The 26659-nt window shown below is 34.1% G+C and overlaps 1 protein-coding gene across 1 annotated transcript; it reads right to left on the bottom strand.

The window, feature by feature from the left end:
* Positions 1 to 718: 718 nt before the first annotated feature.
* LOC131072006 (CMP-sialic acid transporter 4-like) lies at positions 719 to 26643 on the bottom strand. Its single transcript, XM_058008007.1, has 8 exons — positions 26563 to 26643; positions 26313 to 26392; positions 16543 to 16618; positions 1479 to 1600; positions 1176 to 1235; positions 1022 to 1070; positions 850 to 944; positions 719 to 761 (listed from the first exon to the last, which is right to left on the bottom strand). The coding sequence occupies exons 1-8, from the start codon at positions 26641 to 26643 to the stop codon at positions 719 to 721; spliced, it is 606 nt and encodes a 201-aa protein (XP_057863990.1).
* Positions 26644 to 26659: the final 16 nt, after the last annotated feature.

Raw genomic sequence — 26659 nt, 5'->3', positions numbered from 1 at the left:
GCTAGCTATTAAGATGAATAAAGAATAAAAAGAGTTCACAATAAGAGAATTTAGATTTCACTTGTATGATATAATGCATTGATGCTATTTATAAGAAACATTTTTTATTAGTATAAAGATTGAATCAAAATATGATCTTTGGTTGATAACAACTTTATCTTCAATTTCAAGGATCAACCTTTTATTACAATAATATTCAAATATAATAAAAAACCCTCTATCAAACCGAAACATAAACTTCAATTAATATTTCTCATCAATGATACCATCTTCAATTATATTTCCACCTTAAAAGTGCATCTAAAGACATACCTTTATTACAATAGTAATTAAATACTACTTGATTTGATTCATATTGACTACTTGGATGGAGATGCCTTCAAATAGATCTCTCCTTGAAGGGAGACACCTCCAATTACATTGCCACTTCAACAAAGCAATTTTTATTACAATAAAACTCGAATGTTAGGCATATTCTTGTAGGAGAGGATATATAATCATATGCTACATAATATATATGTGATAGAATAAAGAAGAATAAAGGCTATATATGTGATAGAATAAAGAAGAATAAAGGAAAGTAAGATAAAAGATAAACACTCAATAGTTGGCTATCGCCTTGGCGCAACTGATACAGACAGAACCCTGCAAGCAAGCACATCAAGCACCCTGCAAGCACATCATTAGGCTTGCAGACAGAACCCTGGAAGCAAGCACATCAAGCACCCTTCGAATGCAAATAAACCGATACAGACAGAACCCTGCAAGCAAGCACATCATTAGGCTTTTCTTTTTCAAAAGCAAGAACAAATTTTACTGGAAGGAGGACAGAGTAATTATGTTACTTACATAGAACCAAGGACAAAGGGAAGAGTTAAGTGAAATCCAAAGAGAAATATTGATATAATTGCTGTAAGGAGCATTGCAACTGAGGTGGAATAAACCTGTAAAATTTAAATGAATGTTAGATACAAGACAGACAAATGTACAGAGTATTTATTAAATCTAACAGCAAATGTACCTTCACAATGTTATCCGCGTATTTCATTACCATAGATACCGCAATCCCACTGCAGACAAGTGATGCAAGATCAAAGTGAATCATATAACCAAGGACGAAAAATCAAATTAATTTATTTCTTGAGAATTCAAGAAACTTGGAAAATTTGGTGTACCCAAGAGCATGGTTGATAATCATGCATACAGTGATGAGTGAAAATCCATGGAAAAATCCCCTGCAAAACATCCAAAGGTACTTTACATAGCATATTATTATATTCGTATAAATGGAATTGCTATTTCTCCAAATAATGCAGGCTAAAAGTTAATAGGATTCGTGACAAATAACTGGGTATTATTCCAGTTGACATCGATGAGAAATCCATATTCCATAAAATGGACAACAAAATTGAAGACATATTATATGTAGAAAACTGCTAGATTTTCAATGATGCGGAGATAATGAGACCATGCCATACTTGTTCCTGATCTCCTCGTCATCCTGTGCGAACATAGCTCCAGCGCTGAAAATCATTCCAAATATATACAGCCAGAAATTCTGAGCGTTGATATTTCTTGAAGGTCGCTTTTTAATAATCAGCTGTTAAAGACAAGACGACAAAAATCAGGTTAGAAACAGGGAAAAATTAGGGTAAGGGTCAGGGTTAGGAAAAACAAGTTGCCGGATGAGTTAGAAGAAACCCAAAAATTGTATCTACCTATTTTTCCAGATAAAATTGGCAACAGGAAAATTGTGATCAGATTACTCGGGATAAATACACGATTCTGTACAATTTAAGACACAAACACTATAAATTGTGTACAACATGGAATAAAAAATGGCAATGTAAGTCTTGCTCCGTACCTCAGTATAAACACCAGCAAAGCCACTCAATAGTGCCATCACCTGCAAGCAACATTCAGATAAAATAACACCACCCAAATGCAGCAAAATGAGACCACGCTTCAGATGCTGTTATTATCTTTGAATGATAGTGAAACTTAAAGCTCCGAACAAATTAAATCGGCTTACAATAGCCATGATCCAGCCCTGAACCGGGGTCTGTAAAACATGATCAGATCTGCATCAAGATATTATGCTATTAGATATAATGCGGTTGAATTCTGTACAGAAATATTTTGCAACAGACTCTTAGGAGTGCTACAACAAGTCTTTTTCTAGTTTATCAAAAGTACTTAGAAAAAGGATTTTCTTTGCACAGCCTTGGTAAAAGCATCACTGGGTTTAAGTCTGAGAATACACTCTTAAATCCAAAATAATATAATCTAGTAAATAAGACTAACACATTTATCAGAGTGGAAACCACTGCCAAATAATTTTCAAAGTTCAGAAATATGAGAACATAATGACTTACGATGAAGTTAGCTCTGCAGTAGTGCATCCAATACACAATAATATATAAGCTGACCATTGAATATCTGTTAATCTGCAAGAAATAAAACATTTAGTACCATCAAAGAAGAGCTCTAATATGTTTTATGGCTGCAAACTCCCCATGCCCTTCCGTTTTACAGCTGATTTTGAATTATAGTTTCTGTTTCCTAGCACCCACGCAATTATTTTATTAGAGGATTCTGAATTTGCATATAAATTGCAGATGTTTTAAAAAAACTCTAAAAACCAATAATTCAACAGTGAATAGATACCTTAAATGGGCCAACTCGACATGCAAAATGAAATAAAACCATTAGACAGGCCCATAAACGTATTTGTGCAACATCGACAATACAATGGGTCATCAAATCAGTGTATTTGCACAACGAATACATCAAATGGTGAGAAACTTACCATTGATGTTAAGAAATTAGACACGCAAGTTGACTTGACATAAAACAATGAGAATGACCTATAAAACATGATGCAAAAATGATATTGAGTGTGACAATGTGTCTGCATACAGAGAACATTTTACTAACAATCATCTGTAATCGTAGCATTACGCTTTCAAAACTGAGAACAACCAACAATTACACTGAGCTTCAACAATTATGTGTAGCAAAACTAGGATACATAAAGCGCAATCATCTACTAACGAGCAGTTTAAAAGAACTTGCATGCACATAATTCATAAAGCTACCAAGCTCTCAGATTAAGGAAAAAGACGGGAAGAGGGTCTCAAAAGAAACGAATACAATAGAAGACTTGAGAAATGAATAACACGTAAGATAAAATAAGCAATAAGAATGGGTTGAAACTTGAAAGAAATTATATAGATGTCTGCAAATAAAACCCACTTAAGAAACCACCAGCAAGAAAATATCAGCCCCTAGGCCGGAAGTGGAAACGAATCTGTAGATCTTTCGGGACTGGACACAGGAAATTTGCTTTCCGGCAGCACCATGTAGTCGACTGAATTGGTGTGGAGAGGTGATGCATGAGCCTCACCGCCATGCAAAGAGTTCAGTCCAAGTTCTGCTTCGTTCAGTTGTTTGCAATGTGCAGTTTGATAGTCAGTTCAGATTTAATTTGGATTTATTTATTTTTACAACTTGCAGTTAAAAGTATTGTGAGAATAATGCACACTGGTGCATGCTCTATTTATAGTTGCATGAATATAATTTATTGTAAAGGGCTACAAGCTCTATAAAGAAGAGGCTTATTACTATTTGTGGTACAGTGCAAAATTGTAATCGATTGAATAAATAAAAAAATTTATGTGTTAAAATACCATTCTCCGTTTCCTCTTGTTTCTTTATTTTGTGTGTTTCAGATTTCACATATGGTATCAGAGCAGGTTGACAGGGGACAAATTGAAGATTGCAGATATTTGAGATAATAAAAAAAACAAGAGTTGTTTGTGTTTTCACTGCTGAAGGAAATCGCTGTCCAGTGTCCACTGATCTGTGAAAAAGGAATCTGCAGAAAATTAAAGAAAATCCCAATTCTTGAAAAGCAGATTGCATGAAGATTGCAGCCAGTGTGAGGAAAATCACCGTGTTAAACAGCTTAGCAAAGAGGAATCGGATACCAAGAAAGATCTTTGTTGGTGAAAAACAAAAAAAAATAAAAGAGATTAGAGAGCAGAAGAAATACAGGAAAAGAAGAGGTTAGCCACTAAGAAGAGAAGATTGTAACAAAGAGTTGGGCACCAAGTCAAAGAAAAAAAGAAAATCTTAAATAACAGAGAAGAAGAGTCGCTGCCACAAGGAAAATATTGGAGTATTTACATTTTCAAAGATCTTTGCCAGAGGCGATCAAGGATTTCAGAGGAAGTTTACAGAAAAGGTTTGGAAATTTTTAACCAAAGGTTAGCAGAAAGAAAGGATTACAGTTTTTGGAAACCAGTGTTAAAGAGGATTAATAGTCAAGTATACAAACAATAGCATCAGCTAAATCATTTATAGTTGGTAGCAAATTTAAAGGAGCTTGCAAAACAAACATGCGAGTATTTGTTAGAAATTGAGAAATTTGAAAAAGAAATGGAAAATATTAAAGCAAAAAATAAAGAATTAAAAGCAAAATTAAAATTGTTTGATGAATTCAAGGAGAATGAAAATTTGGTCAAGAAGTTAAAATTGTTGGAAAAAGAAAATGAGTTTTTGAAATCAAAGTCATTAGTTTGTGATGTCTCATGTCTCATGTGACACAAAAGATTTGTTTCATTCCCTTGAGAAAACAACTGATATGGATGAAGTACCGAAAATTTCTTCAAGTGAAGATGGTGAAGTTGAATGTAAGGATATGTGTGAATCTCAAAATTTTGTAGGTGCAACTTGTGATCTTCACCCTTGTTCAATTTGTGGGTTGAAGAATCATTGTGAAAAATCATGTTGGAATAAACAGTCGAATAGACAATCTACAAAAGGTTGTAAGCAGATTGATTATGGTTGGATCGATGAGTTAATGACTATATTCAGAAGGTCGTATAAATTGAAATGTTTGCATGCGAATACAAGAAGTTCCAATCAAGTAGTTGATGATTGTTTGCTATGATTGGCACACTAAAGTGTCATGAGTCTTCTCTATGATAGAGAAAGGAAGGGAAGGCTTTGTGATCTCTCATGAACGAGAGAAATGAGTTGCAAGGGGTCAGAGAAAAGATCTAGTTTGTCAAAGCTTCAAGATCATATTGTGAGTCTCAACATCAAGGGAGAGTATGTTGAGAGGTGATGCATGAGCCTCACCGCCATGCAAAGAGTTCGGTCCAAGTTTTGCCTCGTTCAATTGTTTGTCATGCGTAGTTTGGTCAGTTCAGATTTAATTTGGATTTATCTATTTTTAGAACTTCCAGTTAAAAGTGTTGTGAGAATAACGCATACTGGTGAATGCTCTATTTTTAGTTGCATGAATATAGTTTATTGTAAAGGGCTACAAGCTCTATAAAGGAGAGGATTATTGCTATTTGTGATACAATGGCAAAATTGTAATCGATTGAATGAATAAAGAATTTTATGTGTTAAAATACCATTCTATGTTTCCCCTGTTTCTCTGTTTCTTTATTCTGTGTGTTTCAGATTTCACAATTGGAAAGCCCATATCAGAATCGGATAAAATAAATGGGCTGGGCTAATAGTGGATTGAAAGATCGAGTGCTATAAGGCTGGTTTCCCAAGGAGGGGCCTTCCTAAAAACTTTTTGTGGGCTGGTTTTCTAGGGAGGGGGCTTCCTAAAAAAATTTGTTGAGATTTTTTAGGATTATTTTAAAGAGGGTGGTTCTATAAATTTTGTAGTGCAGTTCATATTTAAAATTTTAAAGTTTTGAAATTTATGGTAGCAGGTGATCTGATAAATTTATTATTTAGCATAAATAAATAAATAAAAATTACAAATAAAATTTGAAAAACTTAAAATGATTGATAGGTGGCAAAGAAAATGCTTAAACTGGTGGAGCAATTTCTAGCCACCTAGTTTTTCCATCCACTCAAATATGAAGCCCTAAAAAATAGGGGCTACTATTTTTCAAGAAAATATTCCAATTAATCCTATAGCAAAGTGTGTTTTCATTTCGTGTGACCACCACCACCCCACCCTCCGGAAATGGCTATCCAACCCCTAGAATGCACCAAAGCATCCATTATGATACATGAAGGACATGTATTCCTTGGTGCATCCTAAGAGCTGGATAATCGTTCCCCAACCCTCCCCTGCTTTTTAAAACTAAATCCTAAAGCCCCTCTCATAAGACTCCACCATAATGTACTAAAAAATAGATCAATACTTGGAAGCTAATGTGAAAGGTACTTTAAGAACACCGCTAATAGCGGATTGAAAGATCGAGTGCTATAAGGCTGGTTTCCCAGAGAGGGGCCTTCCTAAAAAATTTTAGTGGTCTGGTTTTCTAGGGAGGGGGCTTCCTAAAAAAAAATTGTTGAGATTTTTTAGGTTATTTTAAAGAGGGTGGTTCTATAAATTTTGTAGTGCAGTTCATATTTAAAAGTTTTAAGTTTTGAAATTTATGGTAGCAGTTGATTTGATAAATTTATTATTTAGCATAAATAAATAAATAAAAATTACAAATAAAATTTGAAAAACTTAAAATGATTGACAGGTGCCAAAGAAAATGCTTAAACTGGTGGAGCAATTTCTAGCCCCCTAGTTTTTCCATCCACTCAAATCTGGAGCCCTAAAAAATAGGGGCTACTATTTTTCAAGAAAATATTCCAATTAATCCTGTAGCAAAGATTGTTTTCATTTCATGTGACCACCACCACCCCACCCTCCGGAAATGGCTATCCAACCCCTAGAATGCACCAAAACATCCATTATGATACATGAAGGACATATATTCCTTGGTGCATCCTAAGAACTAGATAATTGTTCCTCGACCCTCCCCTACTCTTTAAAACTAAATCCTAAAACCCCTCTCATAAGACTCCACCATAATGTACTACAAAATAGATCAATAATTAGAAGCTAATGTGAAAGGTACTTTAAGAACACCAATGACAGCCTTGAACAAATAAGGATAATATGAGGTCCCCCATCTCATTTTCAAATTAGACAAATTAAGCGAGGGTGACCAAAATTACCAATGGTGTGGGGAGGAATAAAAGGGTGGTGAAAAACAATGCGTTTAACAAAATTGAAGAGTTGTGACAAAAAACTGGTATACAACCGAAGCTAGAAAATTATCTAGAAGATGGAAAAAGAAAAAAATGTTAGTAAGATAATCTTATTTTTTTAATTAAGAGAAATCGACAGACTAGTCTAGCAATCTGGAGCTTAACTCTTTCACAATGCCAGTTTCTCTATAATCTTTCAGGTGATGACAATAGAACCCACACTACACATTACATTAAATCAGAAATTGAACCCACAATCTGAACCACTTGAATAACAACAGTATGCTACCTAAAATTATTCTCAACACATTAAAAAGAAATGCACTTGTGCGGAAAACTAGTAGAAAGCCAATACAAAGGATCATTGATATTGCACACATGCGTGATGCCAAAGCATGTTGTGCCTCCATTGTAAACGGCAAAACCTTTTTGCATATTAATCTTCTCAGCACTTGTTTTTTAACTGTCAATCTTCTCAATATAAACTTACTGATTGTCTTCTCATCACCTACAAACTAAAACCAGCCTCTAAATAAATAAGTGATACTGCTCGTAATGAAGATGATTTGATTAATGTTGGCAACTACTTTGCTATGGGCCTAATAAATGCTCTCAGTCCAACGATGCTGCAAAAAATAGTGATTGAGCTTCCAAAGCCTCAACTCAAATGGTTCTTCTAAAGCCAAAGAAAAAGTTAGTTGCAGCCTTTGATATTCTCTCTTTTTAACTTTTTGATTATTTATCGAGTAATGAAGTAATGTTTATGAGTAATAAGGTCTAATTGATAGTGTACATTTGCAATGATGTTCACATTATACAATGATGGCATATTTTTTCTACAAATTCATGTAAGCACAAACAATTAGGCAGAATGAATATCTAAATGTTGGGACAATATAAAGCTTTGTTCATACAATTTGTAACCAATACATATATTGAAAAAAGGAACTTAATAGGATGCAAGATCAGTTAGGACACACACAACAAAAAGATGTTAAGCATGTTGTACTTTCTTCAACTATTTCAACAAAGCAAGAATATAAAACACCTTGAAGATAGGTGTTGAGTTACAGAGGCAAAATGTTGTGCCTAAACCTGTATCCCAAATATGCCACTAACTAAAGTCACAAAATTGATTCAAAATTTTCTACTTCATCCAAACCCATTACAAGAGTTTGGGAATCTCAGAAAATAAATAAAGGAAAATGTGATATGGGTTACAAAGATTTTGCAATGGGTTACAAAGATTTTGTTAGCTCTTATGTTCAAGAATATTCCAAACCCATAAAATTTATATCGGGTGGCACACAGATAAATGTCATCTTCAATCTACATCTATTGATGATTCTTATGAAGTTCAAACATCTAAGCAACCCAAAGCAATATGTACTAAGTCCAATAATGCCCAAATTTGTTACCGATGTGGACATCAAGGTCATCTGTCTAGTAATTACTTTGTACATCATATGGTTTGAATACTTGTTTTGTCAAACATTTATATCCATTAGATCCACCTTCAAAGTTTAAAAAGTATATGGATTTTGGTTGGATAGATAATTCAAGGTCGAGACAGAAAGTTGATTTGTTAACCAAATCTTATAAAACAGTTCAATCTATTACCAATGGTGAAAAGGTGCCTTCTCATAATGACGATCCTTCTAATGATGATGTAAATCTTATTGAGCCTATATTACCTATAGTTAATACTGATATTTCTGAGATGTCACTTCGTATATTTGATTAGCCAACAATTGTTAAAAAGATTGAAGAAGTGAATCTGCTTCACATGAATGATGCAATTTATGTTTATTATGGTTACCTCTTATTCAGTAACTCCATCAAGGAGATCATGCTGTTGAAATTTTCATCTCCCATCTGTCCGGGGGGGGAATCTTCTGTATATGTCAAATTCGCATGCAGACTTCATAAATCATTGACACCTTGTGTTGGTATAATGATTACACTTCAAAGTATTGATTGCGCAATGTATGCTATTTCAAATATTCGTTTTCAATGATTGCATCCAATACGTGGTATTTTACATATTATTTTCAGTGATAACGCAGAGCTGTCCAAGATTGATGGTGATTTCTCAAATTGGCTACTAAAGTTTGGTCAATTTTTCATAATGCAGCCTTGACAAAAAAATTCACAATTTGAGACCTGTCAAAGTGACAAGTTCAGATCCATCAAGGTAATAGGCTCATAAAGATTTGAGAACCATCAAAGCCACAAAGTCATTATCAAATTTGAAACATGAAAGAGAAACAAAGACATTATAAGTTTGACACCTGTCACAACAACAAGCTTATCATCAAGTTTCAGACTTATAATGGCAACAAGCTCGCTATCAAAGTTTGAACCCTATCAAAATAAAAGTGTGAATTCAAACAAATTACAAATCTATCGCAGTAACAGTCTTTCTAAAGAAACTTCAGATAAGCCAACAAATATTCTCATCAAAGTGTTGAGCGGATTAAAATATCGATTGTTTAATGATAACCTTTTAGATTAAGGGAGGTGTTATCGTGTTGATCATCCGAACTAGTGTTGGGATTAAGATGTCTCAACCTTTGCAAATCCTAACATTGATTTTGCATTTATTTATTTATCATTTGCCTACAAATGTTTAGTCATCTGGTGGGACCCACAGGCTTGGTGGCATCCTACTTAGCGATGACAATATGACACATATCTTGACAAGTGTCAGCCTATGACATATTGGACAACTAACAGGCGATACCTTTTGCATGGAGAAGGTGGGTGCCCAAGTTGGGTTATGACAATTTGCAAAAGAATAAGGTAATATTAGTCATTTATGATAGATTCTCTTACAGCTGTAAGTGTTGTAAGTTAGATGCATAAGAGCATCTATCATACCTCCAAATGGTAAATTTTGGGTGCTCAACTTAGGAGGCTTAAATGGTGAGTCATTTGGAGATGTACATGTGTCATTTGCATGCTTTTTGATGGCCAAATGCTTTGCACAACCCCATCTTGTTGCTTTATCTTGAAGCTTCCTTCTTTGATGTATTTCTCTATATAAGGTAGCCTTGGAGAGTATCAGTCATGTTAAGCTTGTACGTGAAGAGTTATGCTACCAGAATTAATCCAAGTTGTGGGTTGTAGTTGCAGACTTTTGTTGAAGAAGCTATCTGTTGATATTGTATTGTAAGAATTTGATTATTGGAATACAAAGTACTGTGCTTTTAGAGTGGGGGGTTTTTCACCCGAAAAGATTTTCCCCACGATATATCTTATGTTCATTGTGTTTATCTTTATGCATGTTTATAATCTACGTGTAAATGTGTTTCTGATTCTATAATAGAAGATTTGTAAAGAAAATTTGCACTATCTCCCCCACTAGATTAGTGTTAGGAAGTGTTTTCTACGCCTCAGCTTCCTTTCAGTTGGTATCAAAGCCTGGCCAGTTTTGGTTTTGTTGTTGGGTAGCGAGTTTTTTGTACTGATCCCAATTTGAGTGGGAGTTTTTGCAAAGTATTTTCAAAATCTTGCTGCAGGAAGATGGCAAGCACATCCACAAAAGTTGATATGGAGAGGTTTAATGGCAGCAACATCAAACTTTGGAAGTTGAAAATGGAGGATATGCTCGTGGATAGAGATCTATGTGAAGCAATATCTAGAACAAAACCTCAAACCACGTTGCAAGATGATTGGGATAAAATGGATTGAAAAGCAAAGGATTTGATAAGACTCTATTTGGCTGATTTGGTGCTCTTGAATGTCCATGAGGAGAAGACTATAGTTGCACTTTGGAAAACGCTTGGTGATATTTATCAAGGGAAATCCTTGGTAAACAAGTTATTCTTGAGAAAGAAGTTGTATTCTCTGAGGATGGAAGGATTATGTTGCATATCACATGAATGTGTTCAATATGCTAGTTGCTCATCTAAATTCTATTGTTGACAAGATTGAAGATCAAGATAAATGTATGCTTATATAATGTTCTTTGCCAGACTTGTGGGATTGCCTTGTGATGGTCATTAGAAGCACAACAACCACTTCAAGATGGAGGATGTGGTTGGTTCATTGTTATCTGAAGAGATGCAAAGGAAAACTTTTGAGTCAGCTAAGGAGGCTCTTGTGGTTCATGGTAAATTGAAAGAGAAAGGCAAGAAGGGCGAGAAAGACAAAAGAGGCAAAGCTAAATCCTATGGGAGATCTAAGTCTCCTAGGAAGTCCAAGGAAAAATGTTGGAACTGTGGAAAAACTAATCATTTTTGTAAAGAATATAAGGAGGAGAAAAAGAAAAAGAGACCCTTCGATTCAAATTCAGATAAATCCTCTCAAGATGACATTGAAGCATTTGTCGCAGCCTTGGCAACACATGCATCGAAAGATGTGTGGCTAATAGATTCCTGTGCATCTTTTCACATGACCTCACATCAGGGTTGGTTTTCAAAGTATGAAAAATATGATAATGGGAAGGTGTATCTCTGTGATGACTCTCATTTGAAAGTTTTTGGCTGTGGAAGAGTCAAGATTAGATTCCCTGATGGCAGAATGAATGGGATTGATGGTGCAATGCACATCTCAGGTTTGGCATAGAATCTACTCTCTGTAAGGAAGTTGAGTGATGTGTGTGTGCAAGTTGTTTTCTCGCAAGGTGGATGCAAGATGACTAGAGGTTCTATGGTGCTTGCTAAGGGTGTTCAAATAGGCACCTTGTATAAGCTAGATGCATGCACTATACGGTGCAATAGTGCTTATGTGGAGTCCAAGAAGAGGGCTCTATATTCTTCATCTTCATCGTCAAATCAAGTTGTGAAGAGGACTATTGCTTCTGCATCTGATGGTCATGCTTTCCGAGTACCAAAGGTTCCTAATGCTTTACATATGAAACTCTCAACTGAGAAGATAATGTTTTGGCACCAAAGACTTGGTCACATTGGTGAGAAGGGTCTCAAAACCCTAAAAATAAATGCCTTGTAGGGGGCTTAATGATTGTAATCTTAAGTTCGATTTCTACAAACACTACATCTATGGTAAACAAAATCGTGTTCAATTTTACTCTAGTTCTCACAAATCTTTTGGGTTGTTGGACTTGATACATTCTGATTTTTTGGTCTTGTTAATGTTCCTTCGATTTCAAAATCTATGTATTTCATTTCATTCATTGATGACTTTAGTAAGACATTCGTTTATTTTCTCAAAAGTAAATCTGAAGTCTTTGGTTGGTTTAAGGAGTTTAAGCCTCTTGTTGAGAATCAGAATAGTAGAAAGATTAAGAGTTTGATGACTAACAATGGTGGTGAGTGTTGCTCAACAAATTTTGACAAGTTTTGTAAGGACCATGGGATTGAGAGGCATAAAACAATTTCATATACCCCTTAACAGAATGGAGTTGTAGAGAGGATGAACAAGACGTTGATGAAGAGGGCTAGGAGTATGCCTAGTGGTGTTGGCCTCGAACAAAAGTTTTAGCCTGAAGTAGTAGCCACTGCCTGCTATCTGGTAAACGGATCTCCTACATCAGCACTTGTTGATAAGACACTTGTGGAGGTGTGGTTAGGAAAGAAGCCTTTGATGAGACATTTCAAAGTATTTGGTTGCAAAGTTTATGCTCATGTTCCGAGTGAAAAGAAGTTTAAGTTGGAGAACAAGGCAATGAAGTATATCTTTATCAGCTATGGTGCCAATGTAAAAGGGTACAAGCTTTGGGATCCAGTGACAAAGAAGGTTATCTATAGTAGAAGTGTTATTTTTTAAGCGATGAAATCTTCCACTATTGAGATACAACCAAAGAAAGAGGAGAGACAGAATAAGGATGTAGTTCAGATTCCTTCTACCCCTAAGAGAGAAGAATTGCGAGCTCTTGGTGGACCTAATGATGAGGATAGCTCTAGCAGCTCTGAAAGTTCAGAAGAAGATGAAGAACCTCAACCAAAGAAAAAGGAGAAACTGAATAGGGAGGTAGTTCAAATCCCTTCTACCCCTAAGAGAGAACAACTACAAGCTCTTGGTGGACCTAATGATGAGGATATCTCTAGCAGCTCTGAAAGTTCAAAAGAAGGTGAAGAACCTCAACCTTAGCCTTTGGAGAGGTCTACTCATGATAGGCGGCAACCTGATAGATATGGGTATTCACCAGCTAGATTTGCATATTCATTTGTTAGATTCCAGTTGTATTTTTGCTTTGATTGCTAACACTGATGAGCCTAGGACTATTAGAGAGGCTATGGGTATGCATAATGGAGATTTTTGTATGGAAGCCATGAATGATGAGATGGCATCTTTAAATAAGAACAATACTTGGGATCTGGTACCTTTGCCTGAAGAACGTAAGCCCATGGTATGCAAATGGGCATGCAAGAAAAAGTTAGGCACTAATGGTTGTGTTGAGAAGCATAAAGCACGATTGATCACAAAGGGGCTATTCCCAAGTTGAGGTAATAGATTATGGTGAGATTTTCTATCCTATTGTAAAGCTGACATCCATTCGATTTTGTTGTGACTTGCTACAATTCATGATTGGGAAATCAAGCAAATGGTTGTGAAGACAGCATTGCTTTATGGTGATATGGTGGAAAAGATTTATATGTCATAGCCAAAGCATTTTGTAGTGAAAGGTAAAGAAAATCTAGTTTGCAAGCTGAAAAAGTCTGCGTATGGTTTATAACAATCTCCTAGGCTATTGTACCAAAATTTTAATACCTATGTGTTGAGTTTGGGATTTCAGAAGTCTAAATCCAATCATCATGTTTATTCTTCAAAACTAATAATGGTTGCATTTTCATTATTGTTATATGTGGATGATGTGTTACTATTTGGGAATGGATATTTGATTTCAGCTTGAAGTCTCAGTTGTTAGCACAATTTGAGATGAAAGATTTAGGTGCAGCTAGGTACATTCTAGGGATGGAGATTAGAAGAGACAGATCTAATAGAAAGTTTTGGTTAAGCTAGAGTAAGTATGTGAATTCGGTGTTGGAGAGATTTGACACTATAGCTTGTAGATCCATGATAGTTCTTGTTACATTGGGAATGAAATTATCTGTGAAGGATTGTTCAAAATCTCCTTTTGAGGTGGAGAAAATGGTCGGTGTACCATATGTGAGTGCAATTGGCAATCTCATGTATGTCATGGTTTATATAAGACCATACATTGCGAGTCCATATAAGGCTAATCCTAGACAGGTGCATTCGGATGTAATTAAGAGAGTGTTCAAATATTTAAGGTGTACTTCTAAGTACTCCTTGTACTATCATGTTTATCCTATTGGACCTCAACATTTTGTAAAAATTCATGGATATGTGGATTCAAATTGGGCAAGTGATATTGACAGTAGAGGATCCACCAGTGGTTAAGTCCTTAATATTAATGGTGGTGCTATTAGTTGGATGATTAAGCCACAAGTTGTAGTCGCTTTGTCCATGATTTGTCCACGATGAAAGTTGAGCATATGGCAGCTACTCATGGTTGTAACGAAGCCATTTGGCTTAGACAGTTGTGTTCAGATATTGGGTTTGATGCAAGATTGATTTCTATCTATTGTGACAGTCAAAATGCTATTTACTTAGAAAAGAATTTCCAACTTTCCATGCAAGAACAAAGCACATTGATGTTCAGTTTCATTTTGTTCAAGATATGGTAGAGTATGGTAAGGTAAAATTGGAGAAGGTTGACACTTTGACAGATGTTGCAAATTCATTGATGAAACCAGTAAGCACAAAAAAGTTCAAATGGTGTTCCTGTTCTATGGACCTCTCGCCACCCTGCAATTGATCTATGGGCTACTTGAAAGGTCTTCGACCAGTAGGAGAATGTTGGGATTAAGGTGTCCCAACCTTTACAAATCCTAACATTGATTTTGCATTTATTTATTATTTGCCCACAAATGTCTAGTTGTCTAGTGGGACCCACAGCTTTGGTGGCATCTTACTTGGCGATGACGATATGACACATATGTTGCACATGTGGAGGTAGGATTCCCACTTTGAGGATCTTGGCAAGTGCTAGCCTATGACATATTGGACAAGTGGTAGGCGATACCTTTTGCATGGGGAAGGTGGGTGTCCAAGTCAAGTTATGACGAGTTATAAGAGAATAAGCTAATATTAGTCATTTATGATAGATTCTCTTACAGTTGTAAGTGTTGTAAGTTATGGTACCAGTTGTAAGATGCATAAAAGCATCTGTCATACCTCCAAATAGTAAATTTCGGGTGCCCAACTAAAGAGGTTTGAATGGGGAGTCATTTGGAGATTTACATGTGTCATTTGCATGCTTTTTGGTGGCTGAAAAATAGGGCCAAATGCTTTGCACAACCCCATCTTATTACTTCATCAGAAGCTTCCTTCTTTGATGTAGTTCTCTATATAAGGTAGCCTTGGAGAGTATTAGTCATGTAAAGTTTGTTGTTGAAGTGTTATGCTGCCAGAATTAATCCAGGTTGTGGGTTGTAGTTGCAAACTCTTGTTGAAGATGCTAAGTGTTGATATTGTATTGTAAGAATTCGCTTACTAGAATACAAAGTACTATGCAATTGGAGTGTGGGGTTTTTCACCCAAAAGGGTTTTCCCCACGATATATCTTGCATTCATTGTGTTTATCTTTATGCATGTTTATTATCTACTTATGAATGTGTTTTTGATTCTGTAATTGAAAAAAAAATTCACTATCTCCCCCACTAGATTAGTGTTAGGAAGCGTTTTCCGCACCTTAGCTTTCAACTAACACATTTTTAATACATTTTTCACTTTAAATGATTATGGTAGTTAAGTTGTCATGCTACCTATAAAATAATGATGTAAACATTTTTTAAGGAAGTAATTTGCTTTATATACAATAAAATATATTTATCAATTGTGCCACCCTGGGCCTAAGAGATAGAGGTCATCAGCTTAACTAACGAAGCGCTTCTTTTGGATTCTTTTGGAATCTTAATAAACTCTTACGTATAAATGTTCATACAGATTTGAATTCCAATGCTTCTGCATTGACGCTTGTTATGGGCACAAAAGAGTGCGGAATAAAACACAATTTGAATTTCAAGGACACCGAGCAAAGCATCAGAAAATCATATGCATTTGAATCAACAAACTTCTACAAAAAGAACCACATAAAAAATGAACGCAGAATGGCAGAATGGAGAATGGAGAATGATGTCACCAAAACTGACAAACAAGAAAGATGGCATCACATTTTATCAGAAGCAGAAAAAATTAAATTAAACAGAAGAGATTTTTTATTTACTTTATTCTTTTGCCATTTCATTGTACATTTTATCAGAAGCAGAAAAAATTAAATTAAACCGACGACTGAGAATTCTCTATAAATATGATAGGATTTGACAAAACGTAATTGCCTTGAGAAGGTAAAAAAAAATGGCATAAAATCTCAATCGATTAATGTCACATTACATATTATGATGATACTGGCAATAAACTGTAATTTTGGATATAATGATTTGCAATTTTTTCCCTCTTATCCTTAAAAGCGAATTGGAGAAAAGTCAGCGAGTTAAAAAACAAAAAAAATTAGATATATGAACATACCTGTAGTAAATTTTTCACAAGATATAATCCCGCCGGTACAGGATAGACTTTGATCTCTTCCCAACTGGTAATAAGTCTGACAGATTAATTCAACCAGAGGATCAATGTCAGACAACAAAATGTTCGTATAGATTAATCATATAATTCCACACTGTTACAGTTTTCAAAACATCGAATATTTTTTTAGAAAAAGCTTCATCTTGTTAACAAATTTTATTGTAACTAATACCAGATTAGTTATAGGTGTACAGGCATGCATTCATAATCAAATGTACCAACAAATATGTCAATATTAGGTGTGTCATACATTTTATAACTTCTAACGTTTGATTTATTTAATTTTTTATGTCCACTTAGAAACGATATTATCTTTTGTAATTTGTAATTATATTTTAATTATTATGTGAGTTATTATATGTAATTTTTACAACTTAAGAAGTATGTTTATTAAAAAAAAAAATGATGAGACGGAGTAAAATGTACGCTAGGAGAAATCAAGGAATATGACCAAAATGATCAATAAGATCACAAGCGGAGTTTTAGATGAATGAGGAAGCCCTTTATATAACTTCTTTTGATTTGGGTCTAGTGATTTATCATGGTTAATAATGCTTAAAATAGCTAGTAGTGTCCAACAAATAGTTTTAGAGACCATTCATGATTGTAAAATCTGCACCTTTGGTCAACTACAAATTTATTTTTTGCCAATTCATAACTACTTCCAACTGAATCAACCATCATCGTGATGACTACAGTACACAATCAATTATGCTTATACTCAAAGCTAGTAAGCTCCCAAATGTTGGTGTCATCCCCAATTCCATGCCTAGGGTTGATTCGTGATGACCTTGTGCACATATCCCCTTTAAAAAATTAACAGATTAGTAGTTCACACATCATTATTAAAGAGAGTTCATTCTCTCCTCTTGTATAACATCTCTGATTGTGCTTTTAACTCATGACTATTAAATAAGCATAAGCTATCAACTCGATCAAATTACAATAGAATGATATCAATGGGTCATCAAATGTTGGTCTTCTACTAATCATTAGGGTACAACAACACAACAGTCATATCATTCCATAATCCCAAGTTCACACACAAATGACTATCTCAAGCACACATCACATATACACAAGGTAACTAGCTCATACACATCACACATACAACAATGACTAATTCATATGCACTTCACAAATACACTTGATAACTATGTCGGAGACACATAACTACTACAATATTAAATAGTTCATACGTGCATTTCATATTAAATGATCCATATAGTACATCACATTTCTACATATAGAACAATGGGTAAAATGGAAATAGATGCATCCTATTGCATGCATCATCGAATTACCTAGTTCACAATCACATAAGCCCATTAGCAGATCTCACTTAAAAGAGGAATTTTGTTGCATCTCATACTACAACATAGGTCCCATCATTTTCCCAATCCACTACCATCTATTTTGACAATCAAACAACCCATACTACTTGATCTCAAAGCTGGCTATGGCATTAGTAACAATGTGCACAAAAATCAAAGTTATTTACGTAAGTATACAAAGAGAATTAACTAACGTATACATAGTAAGAGATAAACATATCCACAATGAACGATTAACACCTACTCTTTTAGTCCATCCCAAATAGAAAAGGAATGTCAATGATTTGCGCAATATCAGATGGTTGGCAAGAGGATTCTACGTATTCATTACAACATCAAGCTTTCACCCTTTATCCCAAGATACCAACTACAACCTCTTATAAGTCATCGATGACAAGTCTATCTACCCTAGAAGTAACTTCTAGCATATACCACCTTGTGCCCTTAGTTGTATTATCAGCTATCTTCTTCACAACCCAAATAGCAGTTGGCAAATTGATCACCCCCATGCTATAGGCAACTACCTATTAATCCTCTTGATATGGTGATTAGCTTTGATTACCATTATCCACATGATTAGGAAACTACATGTGCAACTCTTGGCAACCTTCACCTCCCAAGGTTAAATCATTCACATGATGTAATATCTCTCTACAAGTACTCAAATACCTTGGAGGTTCACAATTGTGGGTGTCAAACATAACATAGAATATTGTGGGTGTCAAACATAACATAGAATATTGTGGGTGTCAAACATAACATGATTCACAATACTAGTCAACTAGTACTATAATCATAATCAATCGATTCAAGAACATATACATAGAATACTATAGATCTAGAATTGATTTTCACAAACACATAAGAATCACATATGAATCACATGTGAAAAATAAACAAATACCAACTATAATGTAGATAAGCCCATTCACTTCGTTGAACCTACTATTCAAAAGAATATATTAGGTATGCAATACAATTTTAACAAGTTTCTTTAACTCATTTATAACCATATTAAACCAATTTCAACCTAAAACTGAAGCCTACTATAAAGGGATGGTTGAAGAAACTTAGGAACAACCCCAACCTTGGAGTTATTCCCCTAACCCCCAACAAACCTGAAGTCACAAAGGTATCTTTCGCCCTAAAATTTCCTTCATACCCGCTTATTCTCTTCACAAGGATTCTCTCAAGGAACATTCACTTGTAATTCTTACACCAAAAAACCCCCTCATATAATTAATACACAAGGGAAATATGGTTTTCTGCCAAAAAAAAATAAGTTAAATGAACCTTAGAAAACTATTACTAACTTTGTTTTAAAAATACATTAATCTCTATACAAATTAATATTCTTTTACGTGGAAGAATAAGGATTATCTAAGCTTTGTCACTAATACTAGTTTCAAGATATACCTCTCCAAACATGGAGATCTAAACATACCTAGGGACAAGTTGCCATACAATTCACGCTCAATCTAAAATAGAATATCGAAAAAATGTAAAATTTCCAATAAGGCTCCAAATTAATTCCCACTAGAGTATGTTTCAATGATATAAACTAACATAATAACATAAGACATCATCCTATCAACAAAACCACGTAAAACCCCTTTAAACATCAAAAGGCATAACTCATTCATTAAAAACATCCTTAGGTTGTTAGGAATAAGGTGTCTAAAGTTCTAATCATTTATATTTTAATTGATATATATTACTAAAGGATTTCAATGGGTACATTCAATATCACAATTTAGAGTGTCAACTATCAACAATGTCATCACATATCATAATTACATTACAAGATAGATGATATATCAACGTTCATTAATGTAGGTTCTAACTATACACTTCTAATTGAAAGTAGCATCACACATTCTGGCACTAAAGCGCAAGAGCTAAGGATATTGTCGCAAACCATCTAGAGCAAAAGATGAAATGCATCCTCTGTATGTTGTACTTCATAGTAATATAATAAGGATCAAGTTTAGGGGAAATAGATGGAAATAATGTATACATTATTACTATTTTGGACTTCTGAATCTTATTTATGTTAAGAGATAGTGAGTATGATAAAGGTGAGAAATTATATTTTAAGCGTGAATTCTTCATGTTCAATCAAATGAGTAATGAAAGCATTGTTAATCTGATTATACCAACTGTGCATACGAAGGCCTTCATGGATGTTCATCAAATCTAAGCTCTTAATGAATTTAGATTTTGATGACATATGAGTAGACTATCTTATCTCTAATTGTACAAGGATATGCCTAGATCAATAATCATGTGTGATTGTTAAACAAAGAAATTTTAAGATATTAATAGGATTTTTTTCTCATTAAAATTTTTTATCTTAGTTGTTCGTAAATGTAGTGTTGTAAATTACACTCCATGTAATTCTATGCTACATAAGCGCCTCCACTTTATGTCGACTGGAGATGACCTTGACTATCTTGTCCTTTTGTCCATCTTGCTTGCCTTGTCAGCCTCCGAATTATCCTTTTCCTGACCCTGCTAACTGCTAACTGCTTGACATGTACACACTAGCGCATTGCGGAGACATCCACACACCGCACTAGCATCCTGTGAATCTAACAGTCTGAAAGTGTTCATTTGAGCATTACACCTACACCTGGAAAATGTTTGTAACGCCTCTCCACAACCACTGACACCCATTTTTGTCCCCGCATGTTTATCTTTCTGTTTTGGTCTCATTTTTGCTCTCTAGTTGGTTCTCTAGATCTCTCTCTGATGTTGGATTTGATCTTTGTTGCTTCTACTCACTCACATGCTTGTTCATTGTCTCAATTCAAATCTCTCTTATTGTGTTCTTGACTCCCGCATATTGTTACCATTGATATTATGCTTTGAGGAAGATCAGCTTGTTCTTCTTCTTCATCTAACAAGATGCTCACTTTGGGTGTGGAAGGGGAGTCTTCTTCTTCGTCTATCTTTCATTATCTCCATAGCATACTCATCAAGATATTGTTGTTGTATATTTCATCTATTATTGTATTTATTAGTTTATCTATCATTCTATCTGTCTATATTGGTTGTTCGTGGAGATGGAAAAACCAAAGGGAAGGTCTAACTATGGCAAGCCTCTAAAACACAGCCACAACATTTTCATCCTTGTTCGTCATATGTGCACATTGCTGAGCAGATTTGGGGAGCTGGTAGAGACTTCAAGCGTGGACTAGCTATGAGATTATACCTCTTCCTTCTTTCCTTTCTGTTACTTGATAGTTGGTCATTTTTACTTTTTGAAATTGTTATTTCACTTAGTTTCTATTATCTGGGCACATTTTCATCATAGTTCGTTCTTTGCATGAACTCTATGAATCTATCGATGCCAGTGTGTCATGCTATCGTCATATACCCACATGTGCCTCCTCAAATAAAGTGTCACTTGGTTGCTTTAAAGAGCCTCTATGACACGCTCGGTGTCATCTAAGGGGTATCTAACAATCCTAGACTCTGTCACACATCCCAAGGGGAGAGGTTAATTAGTGAGTCCCTGATAGGTGGTCACCCACCTGTCAAAGTGGTTCACTTTTTCCCCTCTATAGTAAACATCATGTTATCTAATTTTTTTGGATTCCTATCTTCACTCATGAAATTTTAATATATGGATCTTGAATCTGTTCTAATAATGGAACATAACTAACGAGATTGTTGGAGCTCAACTTTCCTAAGATGGTGTCCACCCATGAATTGATGATAGGATAGGGTTAGTTGGACCCTAGGGTTAGATTTAATGGGTTAGGTTAGAGGGTGGTTAGGCTAGGTGGTTAAAGTTAGGACACATGTGCCCAATTTGAGTTTAGAAATTCAAATAAAAGGAAAATGATAATTAAACTCAACAAATTGATTTAATTAAACATAACTATCAAGATTGTTGGAGCTCAACTTTCCTAAGATGGTGTCCACCCATGAATTGAACACCTTTTTAGCACAATCAATTCTCCATATCACCTACAAACACTTAATGTAAAAAAAATTGAACTATGATCATGGTGAGATGAATGTTTAACAAATGAACCCATATAATCTATTGTTATAAATTAGGATCTTAGGATGTTAATTATTATAAACAAGATATAAAATAAATGTGTTAAGAATCATACAACCATAAATTAACACATTACACACGATATACATGGGGGCAACCCTTTTGGGTAAAAAACCCCATAAAGCATCATTTTACGATATACATTGGGGAAATCCTTTTGGGTAAAAAACCCCATAAAGCATAATTTTATTATAACACTTACAAATGTAGTTGTGTTGTGTAAAATGGTGTCAATAATCAATAAACAAACACAATAGATGAAACAACATTAAATTAGGAAGCATATGAAAATGAATAAATACAAACAAATCCTTAGCTACCTTTGAGATGTTTCATCTTCCTCTATTTTTGAGGACCTTGAAGGTGTATTTAGGTGGCTCTCAGCAAGCAATGACCTCCAAAGTGACAACTCAAAAGTTGAGTAGCTACATGATCATGATTATGCAAGATTACGGCTATGATGATTTGATGCAAGATTAAAGCTAGGATGATTAGGCTAATATGCTCAAGAGAACCTAGATTATCATGATTATGATGATTAAACTATGTTAAACATGATAAGATGACCTAATTGTCAAATATGCTAACTGATTAAGAGATCTAATTGAACTATAATAACGATGCAAAAAAGCTAGGATGCAAGGGAATCAGGAGGATTGATTGATGAAAATGAGAGGCTAAGGAATTCCTAGGTCAAGGTTGAGGTGGCAAGAATCGACGAACAGGATTCAATCTGGAGATACCAAAGGCTGGGATTGAGGAAGTTGGAGAAGAGGTTGGAGGGAGGGACACATGTCATCTCTGTGGTGACAAGTGGCAAGGATCTTCAACCAATTGCTCATGAGAGGGCAAGTGTAAGACATGTGGCCAAAGTGCCATGTGTCTCAAGGAAGGAATATCTAACCCACAAGAGGTTAGGATAAGGAAGTTAGGATGTGCAAGATAGGATAGGGTTAGTTAGACCCTAGGGTTAAATTGAATGGGTTAGGTCAGGGGGTGGTTAGGCTAGGTGGTTAAAGTTAGAACACGTGCCCAATTTAAATTTAGAAATTCAAATAAAAGGAAAATGATAATTAAACTCAACAAATTGATTTAATTTGCTTTATTTAATTATGGGATTAGAAGAATTGAATTTGATGGGGGGAATTAATTAATTTAGATTAATTAATCGAAGGAGACTATTGAAATGAACTAAATGAATAAATCCTTAGATTTAGTCACAAGTAGAGGAATAGTAGAATTAATTAAATCACTTGCATATTTAATCAATTAAGGAAAGTTTATTAATTAAATAACTGCATATTCAATTACTTATCTCAAAACCATTTTTGAGTGTATACAGTTGTCTATCATAAAATAGACAAGAATCTGGGGACACTCCTCCAATGCTTCCACATGGCCAATAATACCTCTTGTGCATAGTGATACAACTCACCATAAAGCTCCAAATTCACACAACTCTGAAATGAGAGAGAACTCTGAAATATAGGAGGAAGGGTGATTTCACTAGTCACACCTTTTAAATAACCCTCATTCACAAATAACTAACAATTCAATAGTTATTAGGTTATAGTTATTTCAAATGGTATATGCTTATAAAGCTTATAATATATAAGGTTTTATAACCTTATATTAGAACATTATATATAAATGTTATAAGGATGTGACCCCTAAAAAATTATGTTCTAACATCTATAAAATTATGCATTTATATTGATTATAACAATAAATAAAGATCAAATATTTAATTATTCAAATTGACAACTGAAATATCATATTTCAAAAGAATAGAGATATAATTAATATTGTTCATAAATACACAGGTGATTAAAGTAAATTAAACAAAGAATTATAATTGATAATTTTATATAGTATAAGGATGTGATAATTATAGATGTATAAAAGCCACAAAATAATATAGAAATAGTGGCAAAGGTAACTTGGTTCATGAATATAATATAGCTAAAGATAAAAACCGTAATATCAATCAAGAAATGTTAGAAACTATACATGTACAAGTTGAAGCAATGAAATCTAATTATGGAGATCATAAATAGTGATGAAAAATAAAGGGGATTGAGATAGGTTTTCTAAACGATGCAAAACATAAAGTATATTGTACCTAATAAATGGGATGGTTGTGTTAGTGATAGGTATCACATTTATATAGGGCATTTTTTAGCTACCTTATTGGTACTATTGTAGCAATATGGTTGAAATGGGCTACTTGTTGTATGAGTTTGCCATATGGGTTAAATCTAAGAGGTAAAACATATTGGGATGTTATAAGTATGTTCCATTCATATATATATATATATATATGAAGATACATTATTAAAGAATAATGGGTGGATGATTATAAACTATCACAATATAAGTTTGAAAATGAGCTTGTATTATGTATCACATTCTTTAATGATTGAATAAACTTTTTGAGTCAAAATTCATTAATGTTGATTTAATAGGGCAATGGTGATACGCTAAGTCACAAGGTTCGAATTCAAATTCGACAGCCATGAAATTTGGATCAAATTCGACAAGGGAAAAATTCGAAAAAAAATTCGGATAAAATTCGTCTTCTATAATTTTGTTTATTTTTAAATATATGTATACTTCTAATAAATTATCAGAATAGCTACCCTTATTGGAGAAAGTCCGAGGGCAACCCAGTAGTTGCAGACACCCATGACCCAATAGATACAAAGTATATACAAAGAATACCCACGACTAGCTGAATTGTGTTTAGAGGCGGATAGCAGTGCTTTATAGAGGAAATTCTATTAAATTCGATTTTTTTAATAGAAGTTTGAAATTCAATTAAATTCGAACCTCATCCATGAAAATCTCCGTATCCTGTGACTTAGGTGATACGTATTGAAAACTTGTGTATGTTAGTATTACATAGATGGGACTATTCTTAAGTTACCAAAAACAAGAATTGTGATGACAACTCAACAATGCGATGAGAAATGGAATTCGTAAAGATTGTGCATAAAAAATGATACACAAACAAATAGATATATTAAAAAACTTTTTATTCGAAACAAATTATAATAAATTTAAAATTAATATTAATTATATTATCATTTCTTATATAAAAAGATCAATTATATTTTTAAATATTTAAAATATAAATAAATATTTTTAAAAAATAAAAATATAAACAAAACTTTTATAAAAATCAAAATATTGACTAGCTAGAAAACAATTCATTGATTCAAACAAGTGGGTAAACAGACTTCATAGAAATAAGCTGACATAAATAAACTAATTAAATCTATGAGATTTCCACAATCCATGTTATATTCTCATGAAGTTTTCTGCTGATGATGAATCACGGAATGTGATTCGAAACATTGATGGGAAAAAAATACCCACAATTGAATCCAAAAAACTTCATGAGAATAAATAAACTAATTAATTAGCTTCAATGCTACTCTTTTAACCAATGAAAACAAACCAAAACCAATGCATGTCAAGGGCTACTAAAAAGCATGTGTATACTCTTTTACTTCAAATGTATTAAATTCATATGCATAAAAAACTAATTGTTAACTCGTTGAAATAGTAGGGAAAGTCTAAAAGGACGCATCAGATAGGAAAAGCCAAAAAATTGTAGAGATTTTTGCTGTAAACGCCTTTGCAGAAGATTGAGATGGCCCAAACGGCTTAGAAATGTCCGTTGATGATGAGAAACGTGTTTCGACAGTCGTAACACAAACATTTTCTTGTCACATTTCTAATAACAAAGGACTTTTCTGAATGTACTCTCAAGAAATAGGTATAGGTCTACAGATATGTACTAAGAAAGAGAACACACCTAATATAATTTAGGAGAATTGATAGCATAAAATTGCTACTACTATTAGGTATGAGAAGATTAAGAAAGTAACACTCGTGAAATAGAAATGATTTCTTAAGTTAGATAAGTATTTGATATTTCAATTGAAAATACACAATCCAATAAATCGATTGGTTTATTAAAATTACATTTAAAAAATAACGAAAATGAAAAAAATAATAATAACCAGGGCTGATTATTACACAAATCCCCCCAACTCTTGTATACGTCTAAGACATCCACCTGTACTCTTAGTGATATGCTCCGTTGTTTCTCTTTTGTTTGTGCGGGTGTTCTTTGACTGTTTGTAAAGGCTACTTTGGGGTAAGTTCACAGGTCTTGAGAATATGTCTGACTCAATAATCTAAATTAGTAGTATCGTTTAATGTCCTATATGTTAACTGTACCTCACAGTAAGAAACATAACTTGAAGAAATTACCAGTTAAACAGGCCTGTCAATATTACTTGTTATCCTCTGTGATGCCTTCTCTTTCCCATATTAGAGTGACAGCAACCAATGAGAACACACACTTTAGCGTCTCCATCTGCAAAATACAATTCGTATCGTTGTAAATATGTGGTTCAACATATCTGCATACAAAAAGACTGCCGACTATAAATGATGCGTATAATTTAATCTTGTGGATACCAAAAAAACAATTCAATCAAAAAGAAAATCTTCTACAGTGAATAAAAGATCAGATTAGATGCCCACCATAAAATTTGCCGTTGCAACACTGTAATCATACTTTCCAGCTCGTTTGGACCATGCAATTATCACAAGCGACCTGAACATTCACTCACAAACAAAA

This window comes from Cryptomeria japonica, chromosome 1 (assembly GCF_030272615.1).
Source record: "Cryptomeria japonica chromosome 1, Sugi_1.0, whole genome shotgun sequence".
Classification (NCBI taxonomy): domain Eukaryota; kingdom Viridiplantae; phylum Streptophyta; class Pinopsida; order Cupressales; family Cupressaceae; genus Cryptomeria; species Cryptomeria japonica.
Note: the sequence above shows the minus strand (reverse complement) of the source record. Positions and strands in the feature narration are given on the sequence as shown.

Coding starts and splice junctions, on each gene's coding strand:
- LOC131072006 (XM_058008007.1), bottom strand. CDS start 26,643: ATGTTCAGGTCGCTTGTGATAATTGCATGGTCCAAACGAGCTGGAAAG. Junction 16,619..26,312: donor GGCATCACAGAGGATAACAA/GTAATATTGACA, acceptor TTAATCTGTCAG/ACTTATTACCAGTTGGGAAG. Junction 945..1,021: donor ACGCGGATAACATTGTGAAG/GTACATTTGCTG, acceptor TAAATTTTACAG/GTTTATTCCACCTCAGTTGC.